Source organism: Acanthaster planci, linkage group LG17 (genome assembly GCF_054643075.1).
Source record: "Acanthaster planci isolate LZ-2023a linkage group LG17, COTS_SCS, whole genome shotgun sequence".
Classification (NCBI taxonomy): Eukaryota; Metazoa; Echinodermata; class Asteroidea; order Valvatida; family Acanthasteridae; genus Acanthaster; species Acanthaster planci.
In genome coordinates, this window is record NC_141793.1 from 10,786,399 (window position 1) to 10,810,767 (window position 24,369).

At 44.5% G+C, this 24,369-nt stretch overlaps 2 protein-coding genes across 6 annotated transcripts; one reads left to right on the top strand and one right to left on the bottom strand.

Moving 5' to 3' along the window:
* Nucleotides 1–1,141: 1,141 nt before the first annotated feature.
* LOC110973572 (uncharacterized) lies at nucleotides 1,142–12,450 on the bottom strand. 3 transcript variants are annotated; one of them, XM_087147837.1, is made up of 8 exons: nucleotides 11,899–12,450; nucleotides 6,927–7,378; nucleotides 6,357–6,453; nucleotides 5,328–5,800; nucleotides 5,043–5,148; nucleotides 3,604–4,179; nucleotides 2,546–2,847; nucleotides 1,142–2,180 (listed from the first exon to the last, which is right to left on the bottom strand). In XM_087147837.1, exons 1-8 carry the CDS (start codon nucleotides 11,915–11,917, stop codon nucleotides 1,935–1,937), a joined length of 2,271 nt encoding a protein of 756 aa, XP_087003963.1. In that variant the 5' UTR covers nucleotides 11,918–12,450; the 3' UTR covers nucleotides 1,142–1,934. The 3 variants fall into 3 exon arrangements, with proteins under 3 accessions (XP_087003963.1, XP_022080169.2, XP_087003962.1); XM_022224477.2 differs by lacking the exon at nucleotides 11,899–12,450 and adding an exon at nucleotides 8,316–10,206; XM_087147836.1 differs by lacking the exon at nucleotides 11,899–12,450 and adding an exon at nucleotides 8,316–10,206 and having other exon boundaries at nucleotides 5,043–5,144; nucleotides 5,324–5,800.
* On the top strand, nucleotides 10,549–24,305 carry LOC110973494 (adhesion G protein-coupled receptor G7-like). 3 transcript variants are annotated; one of them, XM_022224354.2, is made up of 19 exons: nucleotides 10,549–10,759; nucleotides 13,295–13,544; nucleotides 13,709–13,767; nucleotides 14,757–14,852; nucleotides 15,156–15,236; nucleotides 15,727–15,834; nucleotides 16,509–16,637; nucleotides 17,042–17,164; nucleotides 17,483–17,608; nucleotides 17,938–17,997; nucleotides 18,179–18,279; nucleotides 18,840–18,986; nucleotides 19,252–19,612; nucleotides 20,492–20,682; nucleotides 20,962–21,111; nucleotides 21,302–21,411; nucleotides 21,792–22,054; nucleotides 22,353–22,431; nucleotides 22,708–24,305. In XM_022224354.2, the coding sequence occupies exons 1-19, from the start codon at nucleotides 10,549–10,551 to the stop codon at nucleotides 23,126–23,128; spliced, it is 3,066 nt and encodes a 1,021-aa protein (XP_022080046.2). In that variant the 3' UTR covers nucleotides 23,129–24,305. The 3 variants fall into 3 exon arrangements, with proteins under 3 accessions (XP_022080046.2, XP_087003961.1, XP_087003960.1); XM_087147835.1 differs by lacking the exon at nucleotides 10,549–10,759 and adding an exon at nucleotides 13,014–13,109; XM_087147834.1 differs by lacking the exon at nucleotides 10,549–10,759 and adding an exon at nucleotides 13,023–13,117.
* Nucleotides 24,306–24,369: the final 64 nt, after the last annotated feature.

Genomic DNA, 24,369 nt, shown 5'->3' on the forward strand with positions numbered 1-24,369 from the left:
TTGTAAATTTATTATAAATAATTGATAGGCCATTTGCCGTCGACAGACTGATAAATGTGTGACTGATTGGCAGAAGACGACGAATATAAGCAGGCTCGTTCACAGAAAGGCCTGGCACAGAGGTTATATTCTGTCTCGTTGTGGTGGTCGTTAATCATTTCAAGCAGCTGTTTTCATTTGTGATAACTGTATTTCGAAAGATTTGAAGTGTCGTGAAGGGCTGATTATAATGCTTTGAGTGCCGACAAAGTTGTTGCCACACAGTCGTACACCTTACAGCAGAACCTTCAGTGGGGGGGTGTTCCAAGGTGAAGAATCCTAAGGGTGTGGGTGCTGATCCTGACGTGAGGAACATTTGACATAGGTATTGGTTCCGTACTTGTCTCTGCAAAACACACACCGTGAAATATAGTCGCGGTAGAAGACGTCAACCACATTATGTCAGTGTTGTGCATTCGTCTAGTCTGAACTAACGTTAAGTGGCTTCTTGTGATCAGCGGTGAGGGGTCATTTCTCTGACAATGCATATACCGACTTCAAATGTTATCAACTACAATTTCACGGACGGTGAAATATTTACCAATTGCTATTTACCCAGCCATTGCTGGCGGAGCAGGTGCTTCATTGTTCATTATGAGTCTGAGGGTTTAGGGGGGAGGAGACACTGCCGTCACCGTCCAGTTCCTTGTTTTTTTGAAAGGCACTTCGTAAACGTAGCATGCAGAAATATCAAAGCTTTAGCTCGATTTCAGAACAACTTTTTCTTTATTTAACATTGTTTTTTGTTTGTTCGGTGTACGTTAATCATTTTTGTATTCCTCCATTATGAAATTCAATAGCAAGAACGCGCTCGGCGAATGGGATGCACCCTATGAGATGTTGGCCGTCATCGCCTGAAGTCAAAACATGGAGGAGTAGACCGCTTTCCAGTCCTTGTATCTCGCCAAAAAAACAGAGAGAGGAGCGAGTGGGAAAAAAATAACAATTATCCTTCGATGGTATGAAGGTTGAAATCTAATCAAAAGTTTTGTTCCGACCATCTTCGTACTTGGGTGAAGCTGTCATAATGATCAAATTGTTTTTTTTAATTAAAGGACAAATTGGCAAGTACCACAAATAACCAGCGAAAGCATAATAGGAGTTGGTTGGAATTCTTTTTACTAGTAGCAGCATCTGTACTTGCGAAACTCGAGTAGCTAAGGGTGTCACTTCTTTATAAAATCCATTGACATTACGCAGTAGTCCTCACAAAACTCAGGACTCGGTTATTTTTGGTTAAATTTTTCTCTTTTGTACACAGCCATGAAAAAAAGTTCTTATAGATACACGATTACTGTATATGCTTAAAGTAATCTCACTTTCGTAAAAGTATCGCTTAGCGGGTTTATTTGCTGCATAAATGGATATGCTGTTTAACCTGTTACTTTTTACAAATGCATCGGTGAAAAAGATGGCGGCTTTTCACTTTTATAAACTCTTTACTCAGAGACTTACCTCTTATAGTATACGGATCAATAAGTGTATTTTATACGGACCTATATAATACGGTCGTTTCACAATCCGGTTCGTAAGTGACTTCATCACAAAGGTGGACGCGCCACGATTTGCAGGCTATCTTTAGACAATCGCTGAAGTTGCACGTTAACTTCCAGTTCCATGGTTCCATGTAAACGGCGATGTAACCCTATGTGCAGTGCACGTGTGCAGTGGAGGTGGATTAACCTGAAGTGACGTCACACTTACGAACCGGATAGTGCGCCTCCGAGACTTTGCACAGCGTTGGCCAGTCACAATGTGCGAAATCTGTCGACCCTTTCCACACGCGCATTGGGTACACAGATTTTACGCATGGTGATTGGCCAACGCATTGCAAACTCTTGGAGGCGCGCTATTATGAATCGCAGTGTTTAACACGTGACTTCTAAATGGGACATTTAGCAACTCAACAGAGTTGGAACCAGGGCCGCTGTGACGATAGTCAGTGCCAACAGGAGACGATAAGCCACAGTCGTAGCCGTTGCAACGCCAACGTCCGTAGCCGGCTTGGTCGTGGAGGGCTCGGTGACATCACCTCTGTCCACCACTAGCACGAATTTGTTCTCTGCAAGCCGCCCTTGTATGGTCATGTACACCGTGCCAATCGGGGAACCAGCTAAAGTCTGGTTGCTATTTGGTACATCCTGTGAATATGAAAATAAAATACTATACGTTAAACGGTTTCCATACAAGGTCCAGAGATCTCTTGACACCAGCAAATTCAGTCCAAAAACACACGATATCTTTTTTCTTATTTTGGAAGTGACTTTTCACTACCAGAAGGACATGTCCAGATTGTGTTAAAAGCTGTATTAAAAATAAGTTCGAGGCAATGCTTTGGCGACGTTTATGGCAAACTTAAGACCGAGTACGACGGGAAACGGCGAAGCTACAATTGAAGCCGTGGTTCGGGCTACGTTCAGATTACGTTTTTTGGCCTTTTCTGGTTACAGTTTAAGACAGATTTAAGACTTGATTTGAAGTCATGATTACTTCGTTACATGCTCACCCGTCTCTTCCGTGAGGTACCGCCGGCACTCCCTCCTCCCGCCGCGACCGTCACCGGGCCGTCGAAGTTCTCAGGTCCTAGGAAGACCTCGACCGACCCTGCCCCAGCCACGGCCACGAGTAGGAAGTCGTGCAGCGCCTCGTTGGGGTTGGGCGTGGTGATGGAGACGTACATGGCCACGCTGCCATTGGACGCCTCGATGGCCAGAGTGACGCCCTCGGCGGGGACCGCTTGCTGCAGGTACTGCGTCGCCTCGCCGTCAAGCGTACCGTTGATGATCGGCTCGCTGATAGGCGTGGCTTCTGTAAACGTTGGGTCGATTTATGCACGTGAGGGGACTAGATATTTGTTCAAAAATACAGCAAGTGTAGTTGGGACTGTAATCTTGATATGATCATTTTCTGATCATTATATATAGCCTGTTTCCAGACACAATACGTTCCCCTGATGTCTCTTAAAATCAGCGCCGCATCCAGCAAATTTACAAGTGAATGCTGCTTCAGGCTCATTCAACATGATGTTGTGGGAGAAAAAAATACCAAAAGCCTTACTCGCAGTCCCAATATCCTTGCTTTTATTTCATGGTGTTGTTTTCTTAAGGTTTTGGTGCTAATATTTGATAAATATACCGATTAATTTCTTGCCTATGAAGTATTCTTTGTAAAAAAAAGAAAGTCCACTGGGGTACAACCCAAGCACGAAGGGTATCTGCTTTCGACAATACATTTGACAAATGTCAAATATTTTGCGAATGTAGAGGGGTCGATACTGTTTTTATCGTGTGATAAGGGCCTGCTGTACTGAACTTTGTTTCGTCAGAAGCAAACAAGAAGGGAACTATAGACAAGAGAATGATGGTGACGATAGCTGTGACAGAATGATATCTCAATTGCTGTCATTATCATCACTGTTGTGATGGCATCGTGGTGATTATGATGATACAAGCTGATCGGCCTGATTCTGATGATTTTGGTGAATATTGTAAGGATCGTGAAATAACTTTGACGACCTTTGGAAGTGAACTGATACGGGTGGAATGAAGTGACGTCTTCACTTACGGTTGCATGTAGTACCCTGTAGAGTGACGCCGATGTTGGCGATTGCCTGGAAGTTGTCCACGTGGAACACGTAGGTTTCGCTGGGTTTGTTAGCTATGGCGTTCAGCTCGTTGTCGTTCACACTGGATGTCACCCCGATGGCGAACAGAGTGATGCCCTTCTCTCGAGCCCGGTCTGCCGGGATAGCAACGGCCTGGGGCCCCTGTGACTGTCCGTCCGTGATGACCACCGCCACGCGGGGAAGCCCCTGGTTGGCGGGCCGGGCTCCGTTCCCCTCCAGGAAGCTCTGGCTCTCCATGAGGTTCAGCGCTCTCACGGTCTGCGTACCGCCTCCACTGTATTCAATACGTTGGATGGCCTGCTTCAGCAGTGTCTTGTCGGTGTATTTGTTCAGACTGAATTGTATACTTGCGTCACTGGCGTATCTTATGACGCTGACGCGAGTTCGGTCGGGACCGATGTCAAAGAAGTCGACAACTTCCAGGACAAAATTCTTCATCAGTTCAAAGTTGCTAGAGGTAACACTTCCCGAACTGTCCATCACAAAGACGAGGTCTATGCCTCGCACCAGACATTCTGAAGAGACAAACAGTTTTTAATAAGGATTAGATGCTACCCACTCAGGAAATGTCAAGATACGGGTGTCTTACCCCTTGACGAGAAACCAGCCAAACCTGTTTCAATTATAGATCATAGACTGCATCCGAATCTACTGTCTACAGCTAGGTCTTCCCTCCGTTGAAAATGCGTGAACACATTCTGATAATAGACCTACAATATAATGACGTAATGCAGTGTTTACAGCGGTGCATTGTGGGTGAAAGGTGGGGATGTTGCAGGAACGCATCGACGTGACACGTTATGTGTAACGTATACTACCGATTATCGTACGAAATGGTCCATCTGAGCTGCTGTGTTCCATTTTGTTTATCAAGTTCTCAACGAACACCAGAGCTGCTTTCACCCACAATGCACCGCGGTAAACACTGCATTACGTCATTATGTTGTAGGTCTATTGACGTAGCCTTAGGCCGTGTCCGAAACGGGCTTCCAGAGCTACGGCTGGGTCTATTGTCTACGCATCTCCGCACTTTTCCAATGGAGGGGAGACCTAGACCTAGCTCTAGGCAACAGATTCGGATGCAACCCTAGCTCTACAAGCCTGTTTTGGACATAGCCTTAGTATCAAGTCTGAACTGGCAAGCGCAGCAACCTTGGTCGAGAACAGTTTTTTAGGTCATCTTCCAGCCGTTCTAGCGCTAGAACAAGAAACCCATGCAAAGGATAGGCCGCCTGAACTTGACCATAATGTTTGTTTTGTCAAATACATGTACCTTGTGCACGCACCTCAAGTTAAAAAGGGTGTGTGCTGCCAATGAAGGTGATAGCGTCTGCTTTGGTTAGTACACAGCATAATTGAATTAGATATACCCTCTTACCACTTTCGCTGTCGAGATTGGTGACGTTCATGACGAAGTTGGTCACTGTCTTATTTGGACGACTCTGGTCCTGCATTCCCAAATACTCAGCTTGATCACTGACTCCCTGCAATAGGGAAATGAATAGAGCTTGCCTCACTTCCGTATTTCTGGCTTCATTTGGAAAAAGTTTAGACACAGTTAATAGTAATGGAGTTGTATACTTGCTTAGCACATTATCAGAAAATTTAGACGCCGATTTGATGTTTTTCAGTTATTTTTAAGCAGACATTTTTGTGGACTTGCCTGTGGGATGGCAGGCTTCTGATTGTGGAAATACAACCGGGCCGCCAGTGCCGAGTATAGAGGCTTGCGGCAGTCTTCCCAAGAGGTCTCCTTCCAGTCGATGCAGAAGATCTGCTCGATGGTGCGGAAGATGGCCCGGTATTCAGGCACGTTGGTCATCTCCAGAGTGGCCTGAAAGGGGCCCCGGTCCACCCGCCAGATTCCCCCGTGGTAGGCCGGGTCGGAGTAGGTGAACTCTGCAGTGCCGTCCAACGTTTCCACCCAGGCCAGGCGCCGCATGAAGTTGAAGTCCGCCTGCAGGCCGGTCTGCCCCGGCTGGCTACCGCTGCCGTCCTGCTCGGTCATCAGTCGGTTGATTTTCTGCAATGTAGCCTCCACCACGGCCGTCCCTGAGGCCTCTGCCACCACTGTTAGGTCTGTGCCGCGGTCTCGCGTCTTAGCCATGTTCAGAGCACAGACTGCGGCATAAGTACCTTGCCAAGTGAACAGATTAAAACCGATCTTAGTGTAAATACCGATAACGGTATCCGTGCACAGATATCAAGCTTTGAGACAACACTCAAAAAAGTGTAATGGAATTTTTGTCACAGCCCTGACACCTGTACTCAAAGCTGTGGCTTACTGTCCCCAAAACGAGCTGAAATGAGTTCTTTCGGATTAGCTTAACGGCTTTATCTGGGCGGTTGGCTCTAACCATATTAACCTTTCAATTATTCCCCTGCACCCCCTCCCCCAAAAAGGAAAAAAAGAATATACGAGCATCATTAACATCATTAAGCATAACTGGAAAAGGGCTCAAGTGACAAACTCTTCTTATTGCCAAAAATAACGCATTTTAATGGATGTTATTACCTGTATTTTAGTTTTATTTCCCTTTTCTGTTTATCTACATGCGTTTCCATATTTATCATGTTAACGAAGAGTGTTGTTGGCATGTTTAGCTCCTTTTCAGCTTACTGCAATTCACGGTGTTGTCGTTAAAGACAATTGACGGGGCTGTCTTTCAAGGACAGAGAATGTTTCTATTACCTTCCAGCGCTGAGACTTTGCGGATGAAGTTCTCCACCGTGTCAGTTGGCCGAGTGTGGTATTCGTTCCACCAAAGCGTGGCTTGGTCTGACAGTCTCTGCGTAGGAATATTATTGTTCAATGCTGGTAAAAGTATACTGCTAAATGCTACAAAATAACTTAATCCTTTGCAGTTAGCGTCAGATCTTCGTCGTTCTCGACACAAGCGTTTGGCAGCATAAACAAATTTTGAGACTGTCGCTTCGTTGTTTTATTTATTTTTTTGCGGGTTGCTGCTGCTGTTGTTGTTGTTTTTCGTTGAACTACCGTAGTGTATGGACAGAGCCCAGAAGAACTGAACTGCAAATTAAGACACGATCTGATAGCAAAGATAATACGCGGTGGATGGAAGAGCCGGGCGATACTTGCAAATGAATTTTGGTGTTGGTTATTCAAGCCTGTCAGGCCTTACTCTAAATTTGCGAGCTGGGATAAATAATGACAATTTTACAAGCCAGGAGTCATTCAAATTTGACTGTATGATTTAGGGTGCTGTTGCCGTCAGTGCAATTTCAAAGTGAACCGGGTTACCTTAGGAATGGTGGATTGTAGACGGTGGAAATACAGGCGAGCAGCGAGGGCCGAGTATATCGGCTTACGGCAATCCTGCCAGGTTGTCTGGTCCCAGTTGATGTCGAAGAGCTGCCGGATGCGACCAAAGATGGAGCTGTACCGGGAATCTTCGAGCATGGCCTGCGTGGCGTCGTAGACGGAGCGGTCCACACGCCAGATCCCGCCGTGGTAGTTGGGGTCGTAGGCGCCGGCCGCCGTGCCGTCCCGGGTGTCCACCCAGGCAACGCGCCGCAGGAACCCGTGGTCCGGTTGGAGGTCTCCACTGGAGTCCTCGGTCAGCTGGCTCAGCCTCCGCAGCGTTGAAATTACCACGTAGGTGCCCTCGGCCCCCGGCTGCATGGTGTCGTCCGTGGACTGGGACCGGGCCAGCTCGAAGCTGGCGGGTAGAAAGCAGAAGATGAAGAGAAAACCTGCAAAAGTACAGATCAAGAAGTTTCACTTCAGTCACATTTCAAATCGCAAGGCAGAATACAAGTTTTATTTTTATAAATAATGGGCCTAAGGCAGTGAACAAAACGACAAGGAATTGACAGACCTTAAGTTACTTTAATGCTATTAGGGCCTACAAAGACTTATCCGTTTATAGAGACTTACAAAGACCGTCGAACCTGGGATGGGGACTTGACTAAAGACTGATTTCTGATTAATTTGTAATTGACTGCCTGGTGATTAGTTGTCACGGCTAGATGAGTCGTTATTCCAGTTTAGGAAACGAATTACTGTACCGGTATTAAACTAGAAGGCAAAATTAATGTTAGCAGTGTGGGGGCTAGGAAAAATGACTTGAACGTAACACAGACAAAAGCCAAAAATGAGAAACCTATACGCTCTCCATTCCAACGGAAGATTCGCATATTTATCGTAAAATGAACTGACAAAACCTTCACAATGTTATTCCACACTTCACCAGTTGCTGTTTTATCAAACACTTCATGAACAAATAACCTCTGGTTAACTATTCAATCATAACGTGAGTAATCACTAATTTTCAATCATTGTTCTTGTTTAGAACGCACTTCACATCCAAATTGTCCATCTACTCACGCCTGCATTACAGACCACCTTGTGTGAAATGGCATGAGCTTAAGAACAAAATATTTGCAATAATTCCTTTCAAACTGGAAACATAGTGTACCGGTACAATGCCTCACACTCATGTTGGCTACGCCATGTAGGCCTATGCAAAACCGCCACCGATCACTTCCAGTTACTATCGTTAATGCAACACAACAAAATCTCAGTCTTGTTCCAGAAAAACTGCAGTTTTGTTAGCGATCTTTGTCAAGCATACACAGTTTCAGACGCACGTAAATGATTCAGGTATATTCCATGCAAAATAATACATACCTCGAACTGTCATGTCCATTGCGACTTAAGACTGGAAATTCTTATCATCAGCCTCTCGACTCAAGCTCCAGTGTTAACAAATTCCAAAACTTCCGTGTCACCACACACGACAGCCGAGAGTACTGCAGACTTTTGCGACTGCGGTTTGGAGGTCGTTGTTTACTGAACCATTACGTGTGAGCATCACCAAATCCCCAAGTTTCGATCCTTTGAATGTGTTCTTTATAAAGGTGAGAATGGCAACAAGCGGAGTAGGCCACTGAAACCAAAGAAATTTGCAAGTGCAGCCTCAGTTTGCATTTGCTCCAGTGTGGTGATACGACTTTAGTAGAATAGTAATACCTTAAAACGATTGACACATTAACTACAATCAGCTGTGATCACACAGTGGTGTTTTCGTCTATTGGTACGGTACTTTTTGTTCGAATGACGTGTAAACGCACGGACTGTTTACACTCTATCGCCCCAAAGCCTCTGAGGTTCACCATCTAACTGTCTGATGGGTATTTTTTACTCTGGATTAGAGGTTTTCCGGTGCGAAATGATCAATGTGTGTAGAATCGTGAAAGCTGTCCCAACTTGCGAGGGCATTTTCTGCCGATACTGGGGTTTCTTGGTCTGTGAGTTTGCACTGCCTTTGTGCTCAGATTTTTCATTGTCAAACAATCATACAGCTTTGCTCTGTGCCTTTTACCCAAAATTATTGTCCAGGGAAGCATTTACATTTTCGTTTTCAAGTCCAAGTCGAAAGAAAGTCAATGAAGAAGAGTATGATCGAACGCCAACAGGACTCAGACACCACTACAGCCATTATTATATTGTGTTGTTTCGCAATCTAAGGAACAAAGCAGAATATTTTATTCCTAGAAGAGAAAAAGGAACTTGAGGGCCACACTTTACGCTGTATCGGTTCCAGCCTTCAATTTTCTTGTGTGTGTGCGTACGTGGAGCGAGCAAAGGGCAACCAAACTTTCTCTGGCTACCGAAGTTGCTTTGAATTTTTCCATACATGTAAATTGTCAAGTTTGATGTGTGGTTTTTAACGCTTGCTAAATGAGCCATGTCCCATTCCCGAAAGCACACAGGTGGCAATTGTTGACGCGGCGTCGTTACCTGGGATTTCCCGAATTTTAACCGTCGATTCCTTCCTTTGTGTTTGTTTGTCTGTTGTTCGGTTTTGTAACTTTGGCCAAGTGATTCTGCAAACTGTTTCTCGTACTACTTTCTCCCAATTCTACCCCTCAGTTTACACAGTGTCAAAGAGTAAATGAGCGTGGAAGACACACAGTTGTTTCAGGGTAGCCACACTGTGTGGCTATACAAGATGTTTTCACTATAAACCAGAATACTCTCCAACTTCGAACCAATCTCTGCTCTTGTTGCTTGAAATTACGCACGAGTCCCAGGTACAATTTCAGTAAACAGCCACGTAAATCGAAAACGGCCCTGCCACCCACCCACTCCAATTGTAATTGTTTCCACTTACCATTAAAGAGCACCTCTAAGGAAAACATGTTTTCTCTGATTTCATCTGTTCAAATAAATATGGAACATCCAAATCGAACGCAGTGTCATTTGTCTTCAGAGCTCAACCATAACGACCTAAAAAGGTTTTTTTTTCTGTTCATGCCAAGATGCGAATTCTGAATGTAGACTGTGCACTTCGGAGAAAACAGAGAAAACCAGGGTAACCCTTGCCCTGTGTTCGTAGTAGACAAACACTTGTGCATGCCAAGCAATGGCTACATGTACTACTTGGCACGTCTAGGGATGATTACTTCTTGATTCAGCTGAAAAAAAAGGCCAGCGGTTTTATTGAGAAACATGGTTTTTGCACTCAACAAAAGATTCTCCTACTTCAACAAATGTACTTCAAAATACATGCAGTTCTATCGGCAACTATTCAAACGTTGGTGATTGTGTTCTTTGCACGCAAAACCCTACTTTCCTAAACCTCACAGAATAGCCCTGACCTAAAGGTCAGTGAATAGCATTACTACCACCAAAAAGCCAGCTTAAAATGAGACGTAGGTGAAATGAACTTTTCCACAAGCTGGGCAAAAAAAAAAATGGCGAGTGCTGCCTCTTTTAGATGATACGCTGCATGGGAATTTATTTTTCTAATCCCGCCTCTCCCGTTCGCGGCGACCTTTTTATACCATCTCTGCTGGCGTAGGCTCGTGCGTGTTCACGTCTGCCGCGGTTTGCTGCAGGGTCCTGTACTGCCACCAGGATGGATAGGTGGTGGTCGTGTCGCTGCTTGTTCCTGCTGCTACTCATCGGAAGCTGGTTGGACTCCGCCAGGACACAGAACGGTCCCGAGTTGTCCAGCTGCCAGCTGCCGGAGCAACTCCAACAAGGAGAGGGTGGCGTGACCGTCAACCCTCCTGGCTTTGACTCTCTTTCCATCGACGGAGAGAATGATGTGGACGACGGAATCCGAGGTAAGGGCTTTTGATCATCCGGTGTTGAACAGCGAGTTAGCATTTTCTATTTGTCTTAAGGCGATTATCGTGTGCTAATTTATCCTGGCATGTATCGACGCAAGTTTTACAAGATCTTATCAGCGTGGGATAAGTATATCACAAAAAAGACACATTTCAAATATGTTTTCCGCGACATGATAAGGTAACGAAGTAAAAAAGGGTTCTGGTTTCATCATCTCCGCGTTGTATTATCATCCCACAGTAACAAAACAGGACGTCAACATTCTCCTTTCACGACGTCGTCATTCCACAACAGTAGTGTCGACATGTCACTTTAAAATTTTATGTTTCAATTCCTAACTAAGTATCTCGTTGCCCACATTCTCCTTTCGGGATGTAGCCGTCCTTGGAGTGTGCACGATTTCGACATTCTATTGTTTAAATTGTAACCATCCCGCGATAAGTATGTCTCAGGGTGTGGTCATTCTGTACTGAGATTTTCTCAGATTGTCGACATCAGACTGTCCCAATGTTAATTGTCATGTCGCAAAACAGGCATGTTAGGATGCCGACTTTTTATTTTCATGATGTTGCCATCCCATGGTAATTTTCACGGGCTGCCTTACATCCTACTTCCAGGAGGCAAATATGACCTCTCAGAAATTTGAGCGACATTTTTGGAATGTTGACAGATGCTTTCAAATCAGGTAAAATGAAACAGGCCTATGATATATGTGTGCAGACAGCACTATGAGCTCCGTGACTGCAAATACTTTAAGTAGCCATGTTGTAAGTACGGTGACAAAGGATCGATGCGGGTTTACTTCCGGGTGGAAAACCGGGATATAGAAATGAATGTGCTGGGTATTTGTGCGATCAGACGATCACAGTTCGAAGACTCAGCCGGGGGTGCGCATGACCGGAGACGCCCTGGTCCTGATTGGGTTGTGTAGTGCCAGACCAAGCCGACACCGGTTGCAGTCGCCTATATCCCTGCAGCAAAAGTCGATTCTTTATCGTTCGAGTGATACGTTCGAAACTTTCAGAAATGTCTGAGCATAATAACATCGATAAACATCGATAACATCGATGCATAATAACATCGATAAACAACGTCTCTGTCAAAATCAGATATGTAACAAGTTTGAGTAATCTACCTGGGGAGTGCATGTACATCGGGTCCTGCGGAGACAGGGGTAAAAAGTTAAATCCAAACGGCTATATCCATCTCTGCCATAACCAGGGATATCCATTCCTTCCATAATTGACGTAATTGCTGCCAGAAAGTCTTGCCAAAGGTGCAAGCACAGCGATCCGCCTTGGCTAAAGACTTGAACCCAATATTATTCTCAAACATTTCCGTGCACTGGGAAATGATAAGGCCACAGCTTCCATTTTCGCCGAACCCAAATTTGCGCGTTTAGGCGCGATCGTTCTGTCGGAGACATGGTTGTACGTTCCCGGTTGGATTCCGTCTCGCCGTCAAAAGCAGGCAGCAATTCCCCTAGTCAGCGCCTCAGATGTAGCACCTGCCCCTACATAGTTAACAGCCCGTCGGTCGTCGGCCCCTGCAGTAGCTACAGAATACGCGGGGATCATACTAGTTATGTGGCTTATTGCATTACATGTCGTCGCTGTGGTAAACTGTACATCTGAGAGACCAAGCGTCGCCTTGGTGACCGCTTCGCGGTGCGCCAACAAACACCTGGTCTCACTGTTGCACAGCCTTTTTGCGCGCCGCCACATACCCTCGGTGACGTAAGCGTCTGCATCCTGCGGAAAGTGTCATCCGATGTACAGCGTAAGGAACTGAAGCAGCGCGTCATTTTCGAACTTGGAACGCTGCATCCAGGGGGAATGAACATGGATTTTTCCACGTTCATTCAGAACTGAATTTGCTTGCCCTGAAGAAGGTACTCAGTTACCGAAAGCTCGGCAATCACATATTTCAAAGCACTGATTTGATGTTATATTCTTGTCGATAGACTGATCCGATTAGACGCTCTAACTACGGTAGCACCGCACTCACACGCACATTCTTCAGCTTGACGCGCACCTGCATTTGGCAAATCACGACACCCTATCCGGTTCGTAAGTGTGACGTCACTTCAGTTTAAAGCACGCCCACTGCATACGTGCACTGAACATAGGGTTACATGCATTGATCGTCGTTTACGTAGAAGTTAACGCACAACTTCAGCGATTGTCCAATGAAAGCCTAGAAATCGTGGCGCGTCTGCCTTTGTGACGAAGTCACTTACGAATCAGTTTGGTCGAAGAGGCATGTAACGCGCGCGTTCCACCTGTCAACGAGCGTTGTTCCACCTCAGAAATGGATTCTAATTCTGCTGGTCGAATTACACTATAGGCAAATCAGTAATGTAGACCAAGATCACATCAGTAATGTAGACCAATACATCTTGAAAATAGACCAAGATGCTTCAGCACTTCTATAATGTACCAGAGTCCGACGTCGTTAAATTACCGAAATTTGTTGAAAAGCTACTACATAAGATAACCTGTCTATTTTCTCTGTCGCTTATTGTCCATTAGTGCTGTTCTTCTTCAACGGGGAGAGGCCCTTGCGAGGATTTTCTCTGCAGGCTTGGGGGATGAACGCTAGCGTTCCGGTTGGACCCACGGGCGAATGGCTAACGCCGGCAGACCGCACTTTTAGAGGGGTCTCCTGTCAGGCAGAGAATGACACTATCACCCTCTCCTCGTTAGGAGTTGAGCCTGTACCCGGAGTTAATGTCTTCAATTGGATTGCTAACGGCTCGCCCTACTGTGATTTCCTTTTCCGGTAAGGCATTCTCAAAATAAAACAGGGGTCGAATTCTTGAATTCCTCCTGTTCGGTGATTTTGCACAGTTGAGACTATGATTCAGGATGTAAGCAGAATATTCCCCCGTTTCTTTCAGATAACCGAGTTTAACGACTCGCACATTTCTTGTCATTTACCTTAAGGGCACATGGACTAACGGTTAGCAGCGAAATCATAGAGTTCAGGACGGCCATCGTCAGACGTAAGCAAATGAGATCAAATATTGGTGTCAAACTTAATGAGTATCGGTATTCCATCATGCGTTCAGTTCAATCCGCTGTCATTTGTCGACTGCTAGTCCATTTTCCATTGATAACCAAAAAAAAAATAGATACAGGGTACCAGCCAAAATCGATTACCGGTAGCCGTTGTTGAATGGTTGCTGATCGAACTTGACCCTGACTTCAAGTAAAGTATCCTGAGTAGGGTGGGAATTAATAAAATACCCTAGTGATCAAGTTGATCAGGTTTTCCGGCAAGACTAAAGGATAGATAGATATTACAAGGTACTTACTTAAAGTAAACAGATCACTCTTGGCTGGAGTATCCAGACTGCCTCGTTGTCATTAAACTGAACACAGTCTCGTAGAGAAAGGCGGATGGTATACACCAATGTGGGCAGCTAGCCTCATGTGGGGCATCACTGAATATATGTACAGAAATGATAGTTTTTGCTTCTGTTTGTCATCCAGGTGTGCGGCAATAATTCCCTTCCACATGTAGAAGTTGCAGACAAATTTAAGTGTTGTGCGAGGCACGTGCAAGACCAAGAGCTTTCCCAGACTAGTCACAGTAACAGGGGAAACAGTGACAAAGAAATACTTTTTGTTGAAGCTCATCTGAATAGCATGTGAATTGAATTCAAACTGAAGGCCGTGTGTTTCTTCATAATCTTGTGATCGCCTTGTGAGTTCTTGCTTTGGAGGTAGTCTTAGAGGTATCGACTACAACACTGAGATTTGGTGGAAGGCTTCCCTGCTTATGAAATGATCTAGTTATCTGGAAGTTGGAAGTTAATATGTTTCCGGTGTCAGTGTCACCGAACATAACATGCAGTAGCGATCTGTATTTAATATACGGCTGGAAGAGATTTTGACAAAGTCCCTGTTATCATTCGTGTCTCCGAAGAGGCTTGATGCCCGAGGCATTTCTGACGTAACCTCTTAGCACAAATCCTGCTCTTATATTCAGGTCACCCTTGCCAGAATGGAGGAGTTTGTGTGTCAAACGGCACAGAGTTCTCCTGTCGATGTCATGTCGGCTATAGCGGTACCCGATGCCAGACATGTAAGTCCAGGATTCTTGACTTCATCCTCAGAGAGATCTTAAAAACCGTCATTCCCACTAGAGCAGCGCACTCTCAGAAAATCTTCACTGAAGCTGCCATGTAAATGTCTAATATCCAAAGTGCTAAAGTAACCAACTGAATTTGAAGAGATCGTCGTGCATCTCTCTAAATTTCGAATAGTCGGGTGTAGTTTTAACAGAATCAAAAGCTGTTTGTACCCACCTTCTTTGCCACATACCTTGCAATGCTAAAGCGAGTGCCTCTTGGGGAACAATCTGACTTTGGTTCTGTGAAATTTGCAGTTGATGACACGGCCACGCAGTTCACTGACGCTATCTGTGAGTGCCCGGTCCAAGGGACAGCAGGTCTAAGTTGCGAAAAAGGTAGTTTATGTCTATTTAAGATTCTACAGTTTATCAACTGCAACATCTGTAATTAATCAGCCAGTGGCATATCCACGGTGTGATTCCATCTGTCGAGTAGGCAATATTAGCAAGCCTGTAATGTGCTGGTACCTTCAGTTTTGAAACAAATCCTCCTTGCCAGGCAAATTTCCAGAGTTTCTGTGAAATTGGCCCCGGTAGGATGCTGAGTCTATAGCAGGATTTAATGGAGGAAAATGACGTGCAATATTACAAACACCTTTTGATGGAATAGAGACTCGGCTGCAGAATTGCAGCCAAGTGATGTCGCAAGTCCATGACAAATCAAATACGTCATATCATCACGTATTGAGACAGAGAGAATCCCTCGCCTCCGTGACTGGTCATCTGAGTGGCACCTCATTTAACTTGAGCTCTCCGTGACTCAGTATTGTTATGATGATGAATTGAGTACAAAGCTGTTCACTATTTGGTCACGCGTTGCACGTAGATCCGTGTCAGTTGAGTCCTTGCTTGTATGGAGGACAATGCAGCTTTGAAGGCGGTCTTGCTAGATGTTTGTGTGGTGCCTTACAGGACGGAGCGATGTGTGAAATGGGTGAGTACACACTTTACCTGCCGAGGACTTTGTCCATGTATTTTTCAGCCATCCCACGAGGGTCCCCTATAAAAGAGATTGGAACAGAAAAATACTGACTTCATGAATAGCGACAGAACAGACTAGGGCAAAAACTTACGTTACCACCGCACCAAGCTCAAATACCAGAGGCACCGAAGAGACACGAACTCTACCATGTGCAGTCAGAGAACAGATATTGATTAAAAAGAAACCCAAGGCTATACGTTGGTTGAAACCCGCACACCAAGGAATTTCCAAAACAAAAGCGTTCCTCGAACAAAAACATTCCTAAAGTAAAAGAAGGTTGAAAAGTGTAATCTACTACAGATGTTGCGTTGGAACAGTTTTGGGGATCAGGACAATACTCAGAAAATCGGTGCAGCTACATTGTATTTCTAGCTAAAACTACGCATGTAGTGTTGGCAAAGAAAGTTGTGAAGCATCACTCAGTACTTTGAAGGATCCTTCTCACTAGACTAGGGCGTAGAAATAAATAACAACTAGCAACTTTTGACTTCTTCTTACAGAGAAGTTGATTTTTAAAAAAGCATCCCTCAACTTTTAAAATGTCAAGCTAATTAGGGTCAAATTGTATGTACCATATCTCACATGCAAGGATATAACGACTTGAAATTTCCTTATTTTGTCCCGAGGCCCCGACCCCTGTAGATATCCACAGATGTGCTACAACGGTGGTACGTGTCTGCCGTGGGCTTACAGCCGGGATGGCTTCAGATGTCAATGCCCGAGTAACTACACTGGTCCCAATTGTCAAACGGAGAGTAAGTTGACCAGTACTGGCGCAAAGACCTGATTTGCATTCCACGAAAAGAGGCAGTTTGCTCGATGTTGACAAACAGATCAGCTTTCAAATATTTTTTTCAAGTTGTGGTCAAATTTTGACCGATGGAACTGAAAAATTAGGGCAGTGTTTGTCGTCGACTCGTTCAAAAAGCCCTCACAAGTCAATCACCATAGCCATCCTGTCTCAAGTGAAGATCAGCAACTCAAGGTAGGTGATTAGATTATGAAAGTGGTTCCTTGGCATACTGTTCTGTAAGTGGACTCTAACTGGACTTGTGAAGGCATTTCTTATGGGCATGACTGCTTGTGTCTTGACTTAAGAAGTGACTTTGATTGTACTTGGTGGATTTCACAGCATTTCTGCTTTCCTGTTAATCCACAGTAACCGGCGCGTGTTCTTCTCAGCCGTGTATCAACGGGGGGACCTGCTCAGCGTCTCCAGACACCGATGGCTACACGTGCGCATGCCCAACTATATACGGCGGACAGAACTGTGAGAACCAAGGTCAGTTCGTCCGCTTGGTGGCAGCACAGGAACCTATGTACGGCCATTCTCAAAAGCCAAGCGTTGTTTCTAAGTCGGCCTCGTCACCAGCTACCAAAGCTCTTATGGGCATACAACGTTTGGACAAATTGAAAATTGTTCCATCGTGGGTTCAAATGATACCAAGCCGGAACCTCCAATCTAGAATCGCACGAGCAGGCAAGATATATAGGGGAGGCGGCTGAACATTTTCAAGTGATAAAAGCAAACTTTTAATACTCGTAGAGGCTGCAGAGATTGAAATCCTACGTTAACGATCCATTTCAAATCTGACCCCAGTTTTTCCAGCAGATAGAGACGAGTGTGCCAGTAATCCCTGTTCCGACGGCAGTACGTGCTTCAACCAGATAAATGGGTTCATGTGCTTCTGTGACAACGGTCGCTACGGACCTAAATGTGAATTCGGTAAATGAGAAAATTCAAGTTCCCCGCTCATGTCTTTTCATTCGAAACAAATGTGCACTTTCTGTCCTGTCGAAAGGTATGCCACGGTAATTAATCTGTACAAGGATACATTTATGAGCCAAACACTATACATGTGTATATAAGTAAAAGAAAAATGTAGCACAAAACTACATCACTTCGATATTTCTCAGTTTCAGTTTACCAGAAGTAGTTCTGCGACCTCTTTCTTTGTAAGAGTTCAAAGTATTTTAAACAGTGGTTTCTCCGTCATAACATTCTGATGACAAACTAGTCTGACAGAAAAAAAGTATTGTTTTTCTTCTTTTTAGAAATGGAGTTGTGTGAGAGCAATTCTTGCAATAATGGTGGGATATGTTACAAAAGACCAGGTAAGATTTGAATTTTTTTAAATATTGATTCAATGATAAATTCCATGGAGTCTATTTCTGGCGATGTTGTCATCAACAGCCTTTCAAAACGACATTTTTATGTTGAAGCAGACGTGCCAAACAAAGGCACTTTAATAAAGTTTTCAGTGTAAAGCTGGTCACCTCTTTTTTCCTTTCTCAGGCGCTCCTTGCAAGTGTTTCACCGATGTCAACAGTGGTCTCCGAGGCTGCGACATTTCCCCGACCTGTGATGTCACCGACATTCTCTATCATCTGTCACTGGTATACTATCATCTTGTGACACTATGCTCATTTTCTTCTATAAGCATTGCTTTTTAAACCTAAGAAATGGAATTTATCAAACAATTTCTTAGAGAGGTTATGCATGGCAGCCATTTATTCCGGTAAGAACTTTAGTTCTGCAGGGATACACATGAGTAGACCTTATGTGCTATCCCTCCATAGCAAAATCAGTTACCGGAGAGATGGCTGCCATGTGCAGCCTCTATTCAAATGATCTCAAATAGGAAATGAATCTTTGACTTCTACTCTTGATGCTATGAACTGAAAACAGACATGAAATGGGGCAAACTTAAGTTCGAGGGCGGCTTAAACGATGGCGTGCTGACACAACACCATTTCACCGTCGTGTTCATGGTTTTGAATCGAATCTCAAACCTGATGTCCCCACGTGTCTAGCAGAATGCCTTGCAAAAACCAGCTTTTTCATGAACTGTTCTGCAAACTTTATATCAGCTGTGGTTCGGTCAGATTGTAATGCAAAGTTTCCATGGTAGCTTTTAAAGATTGCTAAAAAGCAAATACTTTGGTGGCATCAACAGATACCTGTGGCGGAGGTCAATTTAGAGCTGATATCCACAGCCCTAGCTAACGCAACCAGCAACTACGACAGAATCGACTCGGCGGGTGTTGCATCGACTGCAACTACACTGGAAAACATCGTCAATGTTAGATCATCATCAACGCCGGTATGTATAAAAGCAATTAAAAGAGCACATGTATCCTTTGATTTAGACAGCCTCAAATATCAAGTGAGATCAGGCATGTAACAAAGTCAACAACATTTGGGTACATGAATTCATTTCTTCCTCAAATGTTACCAGATTAGTAAAATATGTTCATAACAGGAAAGCAACTTTTCCGACGTCATCAGTATGATGTTCATGGCTACGGTGTCTACTTCCAGGGGCATTTTTTATTACTCAGATCTCAATATTCCAAAACGTCTCACAGGCAACTGAGAATGTCATCATGATGGTGGACAATCTCCTCAACCTCCCGGACGAAGTGCTCGCAGGCAGCTACTCGGCTGCTCGAATCCAGCGATCCTTCGAGGAACAGCTGACCTACGTGCGGGGGAACCTGTCCTGGGTAACGAAGAACCTGGCCGTGGAGGTAGTCCAGCCACGCCGGCAGGCCAACGACACTTATACGCTTCTGGGCTATGCCAGCATCTCCCGCGACGGCACCCTCGACAACACTTTCCAAAACAACGATGAGAGACTATACACAGACCCTATTGTTATGCCGCCGGACAGGGCCGAGGCCTTCATCGGTCTACCCGCAGAGGTGTTCAGTCAAGTTTCCCGCGAAGGTACACACATCTATCGTTTAATTGTATTCCTGTTACCTTGTAATTTTTTCTCCCCCGTAATCGAAATATCAGTGTTGACAATTCTGCTTTCCCTGCCTGATTTTCCCAAGTCCGTGGTGTTGCACTTTGTTTGAGGATTCCTGATTCTTGTATTGCCTTGACACCCGTCGAGTTCCTTGATGTAAAGTCAATTTTCTTGGACTCTTCGTGGTCATTGCTGTTGCATGTCTCCAACACCTTCCCATCCTTGATGTTGCAGTTCTTTGACATATGCTGACCCTCATATAGCATTTTGAACACCAACTGAACCTCGATGTTGCATTTTTCTTTATCCCCGAACCCTGACATTCTTTAGTTTTTACAGTTCCCAGTCCTTGATGTTGCATTTTTGACACTTTCTGATTCTTGAGTAGATTAGTAGAATTATTGGACACTCACTGATTCAGTGTAGCATTATTTGACACTTACAAATCCTGGACACTCTGATCCCTGCATATTTTTTACACTTCCATCTTTGATGTTGAACGTGTTAATACTACGTGACCTTATTGAGATTGTCATTCTTTGACACTTCCTTATTCCCAATGTTACATTTCCTTCACACTTTCAGATTCGAAGTGTTGCAGTTTTTTAGCTCCCTAATGTCACGTGATTAAAAATTCTGGCAGTTGTGGTGCTTTTTGACTGTTACTTAACAAAGACGACAACATCCAAAAATTGCCAAAGTGATTTCCTGGTAGCACTGTGTATTCTTGGCATTGCATGTCAAACATCAGACGTTGCTTCACAGACGGCTTTTGAGACTTGTGCATGTTTGGTGTACAGATTGGCAGCTGTATTTGTTCATATATGTATCAATGAATCCCATACTGGTTTCAGAACCTCCCGTTGTATTCACGGTGTACCTCAACTCCATACTGTTCCAACGGGAAACACCTGGATCGTTTGCCTTGCCCAACGGGACCCGGCTGTTTGTCAACAGTCGCGTCATTTCAGCAATTGTAGGTAGCCCGGATGAAACTATTGAGAACCTGGCTAGTCCTGTGATAACGTCGTTCATACCAACAAACGTGAGTCCACGTCACCTAAACCTGTCTTTGTAACAATCATCGATCTAGGTTTCAAAGGTACAGTCACAGTTACTGTCCTCGAACGAGAACTATGTAGCTGTAATTCCTTTAGATCGTCACATTTCTGGACAAATTACTCGGGTGAAAAGTCCCGGGAGTAGACGGTGTTTGATCATTTTGATCGGAATCATGCTGCAGAATTATGCCAACCACTTTTTGTCCACCATGACTGCTTTGGAACCTTTTTTAACATTAATGATCGTTGTCTGGTTGCTTCAGGCTTCGCTGACTAACGAACCGGTGTGCGTCTTCTGGGACGTCGAGTCTACTAACTGGTCAACCGAAGGATGCACTCGGTCGACGACAAGCGGTGCAAGCAGTCCTGTAGTCTGCCACTGTGATCACCTGACTAGCTTTGCCATTCTTGTAGTGCGTAGAGTATCTTTCTTTTCGCCTCCTTATGTGTGACTTATACTTTTCAACATTTTGATCAGTAAGCATGGCCCTGTGCAATATCTGGGACCTTAGGGATCCACCAAGCACCTGTGATCATGTACTCTGGTGCATGCTTGTCATGCCAACAACAAGGTGTCTTTTTTCGTGTTACGTTTTTCTTCAGAGTTACACTGGTGATATCAAAGATTATGTGCTGGACGTCGTTAGCAAGGTTGGATGCGCCATATCCATTGTAGCACTGGCGCTGACCATTCTGGCGTGCCTGAGTTATCGGTGAGCATATCCTGTTGTAAAGTCCTGTCCTACCTCGGTAGGCCTACCTACATATGTTGTAGTAAATAGCGTATTTACTTCAAGAGTTCCCTGAAAAGGAACAGGTTAGCCTCTACAGCCGCGAACTCTAAGAAACCTGGAGAAACCCACGAGTCTGGGAACAGTTTAATACTGAGTTCAGAAATGGAAGGAAACGTATTTGAAGTAGAAAAATGAAATAAATTCGTGTCTGGAGAAGCCTATTTTTGTGTCAGCCTGGACAGGATTCAAGCTTTAGATAAAGAGGTCAAAAGGTGACAAAAAGTAAACACTTCGCTGAAGGATTCTCCATTAGAAGCAAGGTTTCATATGTATTTCTCACTATCTTGTTAAATGTCCAGTGAGTTGAGGAACAATCCAGCCAAGAAGTCTCTAATCAACCTGTGCGTGTCCCTCCTGGCCCTGTACGTGGTCTTCCTGGCTGGCATCGAACAGGCTCAATCACCGGTCACCTGCATCGTCATGGCCGCTCTTATCCAGTACTTCTTCCTAACGTCCGTCTGCTGGGCCTCGGCTGAGGCCATGAATCTCTTCTACCTGCTGGTCATCACGCAAAGGCTTCTCTTGACTCGGTACCTGGTGAAGCTGATGCTTTTTTGCTGGGGTAAGTCCCAGGAGTTCTTAATGAATTACAGATAGTTCTTAATAAGATTTGTTTTCAGATATGGAAGATAACCTTTGTTTTAATCACCAGCAATCCTGGAAGATTATGAGAGAATTCATGTGAACTAGGTGACATGATTTTATTGCTCCTTAGAATGTTACACTATCATTCGCTAAATTATTTGCTTGAAAGACTTTCATGGCAACAGTGTCATTGTAACTGTCAGCTGTAACTCGGTAAGGACATACACTTGTAAAGACAAGTGACACTTCTATTGACATTATGCCTGCTTTCCAAGGAGTCCCCATGGTGGTGGCAGCCTTCACATTTCTGGTACCGTATCTGACAACGGGAGAATGGGAACTCCAAGAAGCATAGTAAGTACCCAGAAGGCAGGCAAATTCATCGTATACTTCGGCTGTCTTTGGGGCCTTCTTTCTTGCTTTTAAGCACGATTTTCCACCGTGGCGCATTTGGGGACTCGGTGGGATGTTAATTACGGTAGAAGGGATATGGTCTGAAATTCTGGTACAGGTCATCTACAGCTGTATGGTTGGTGTATCGATAAATTTATGTTAATGGCCATGAGAAATGTTGTTACGAAACTGCCAACAGCATTGTTTTTCTTACATGACTTGTTTTCCTTTTGGTAGCTGTTTCTTGCCTCCTGGCAACGCGCTCTACTTTGGCGTTCTCCTTCCCGTTGGCGTAATGCTTCTCTTCAACGTCCTCGTCTTTGTTCTCCTCGTGCGCCGTTTGGTCTGCCAGCGCGTGGAGACCACCCGCACCCGCCGTGAGACCCGCGTGGACGCCGCCATCCGCCACGGTCGCCTAATGCTACCGATCAGCCTGCTGCTGGGTGGGACCTGGGCGGTCGGGTTCCTCGCTGTCGAGGAGGCCACCTCCGTCTTCCAATGGATCTTCGCCGTTCTGAACTCACTGCTCGGGCTGGCCATCTTCTTGCTCTTCATCGTGGCGAAAAAGACGGGCAGGAAGGGGTTGAAAAGGCTGTTCTGCGTGGAACAGATCAGAAATTTCTCAAGCATCCAGAGTTCGTCTCAAAGTCGTACATAAAAAGGGAGCGCCCTCTCACTTTCTTCTAAAAAATAAAACAGAGGCCTGCTATTTTGCTTAACATGTTAATAACCCGCATATTAAGTTTTAATTGGATTAGTCTGACTAATGCCTAGTCATTTTTACTAAATTTTACAAGTACATTTTTATTACTTTTAGGGTTTAGTAAAGGCTTTTTTGTAATGCATAATAGGACTATAGACCTGAAGAATGTTCGCATAGTAGGGGACCTCAGCCAACCGTCAATGACTCGCACTTTTGGAGTAATAACATGCCACACACGTACGTGATGCTGTACGCGCATGTCCGTGGCGTACGAGGGTGCAGGGTGGCTGAATGGAACGAAAGATTTTAAAGCAAAACATTATGTAGTTTGTAAGTGTAAACAAAAGTGGTGAATGGGAAACATTTTAAATACGTTGCAAGGAATATTTCCACATCGATTCTCGTCTTACCGTGTCTCCACAGCCCATAAAAAAATGTGGAAGTTTGTCGATGAACCTATAATACAGGAGATACATGTATTTTGTAACAGGCAAACAAAACCCTCGCTGTGCGCCCGGCTCGTGTGACAGCTGGAAAGTATTTGGGACGATAGAGGTAAAAACGCAATCCAACTTTCGATGAATACCTTGCCCAGGAAGTATCTTCGGTGAAGACAACTGGGGTTACTTGCTCTCTGTGTACAAAACTGTACGTAAATTATCGCATCTGGGGTCCAGTAATTTTTTTAAATTTATTTCTGCGTATATTAGATCATTACGTGTGCGTAACTTACTCCAGTTTCATTTTGCATAAACTTTTCATCGGAAAATGATTTTTCTCGGGTGAGGTTTAAAATAATGGGCGTTCATATTACGTGATTTCCTACATGTATATAGACCGCGTTCGTAGCCTTAGTTGGCAAGAGACTTTTCCGTGGCTTCTTTTTGAAAACAATGCGACCCGGTAGATATTCAATTATTATTTTTGGGGCAAGTAGGTTAGTTTTGTTTTGATTTTACAATGTGAAATCTGCCACGTTTCTTCGACATTATTCATTTACTCTTACAAAAGAACTCATGGTGTAAAACGTATTCCACTGTTTAATAAGTGTTTATAGATCTAACTACGAACAACTTTCAATATTCCCACATTCTGCATTAAATACGGATACTCAAGCTACGTGGGAAGTAAATTGTTCCAAATTTGACTCCATTTTGACCGGTTCTTATTGCACTACACGTTGTTCCAGATTCTCT

Bases quoted from the DNA above. Each gene is read 5' to 3' on its own strand.
- LOC110973494 (XM_022224354.2), top strand. From the start codon at position 10,549: ATGGATAGGTGGTGGTCGTGTCGCTGCTTGTTCCTGCTGCTACTCATC. The intron at 17,998-18,178 runs GTAAGATTTGAA...TTCCTTTCTCAG, and splicing joins GATATGTTACAAAAGACCAG to GCGCTCCTTGCAAGTGTTTC. The intron at 18,280-18,839 runs GTATACTATCAT...TGGCATCAACAG, and splicing joins TTCTCTATCATCTGTCACTG to ATACCTGTGGCGGAGGTCAA.
- LOC110973572 (XM_087147837.1), bottom strand. The intron at 4,180-5,042 runs GTAAGAGGGTAT...TTGTCTCTTCAG, and splicing joins CAATCTCGACAGCGAAAGTG to AATGTCTGGTGCGAGGCATA. The intron at 2,181-2,545 runs GTGAGCATGTAA...TCATATTCACAG, and splicing joins GTACCTCACGGAAGAGACGG to GATGTACCAAATAGCAACCA.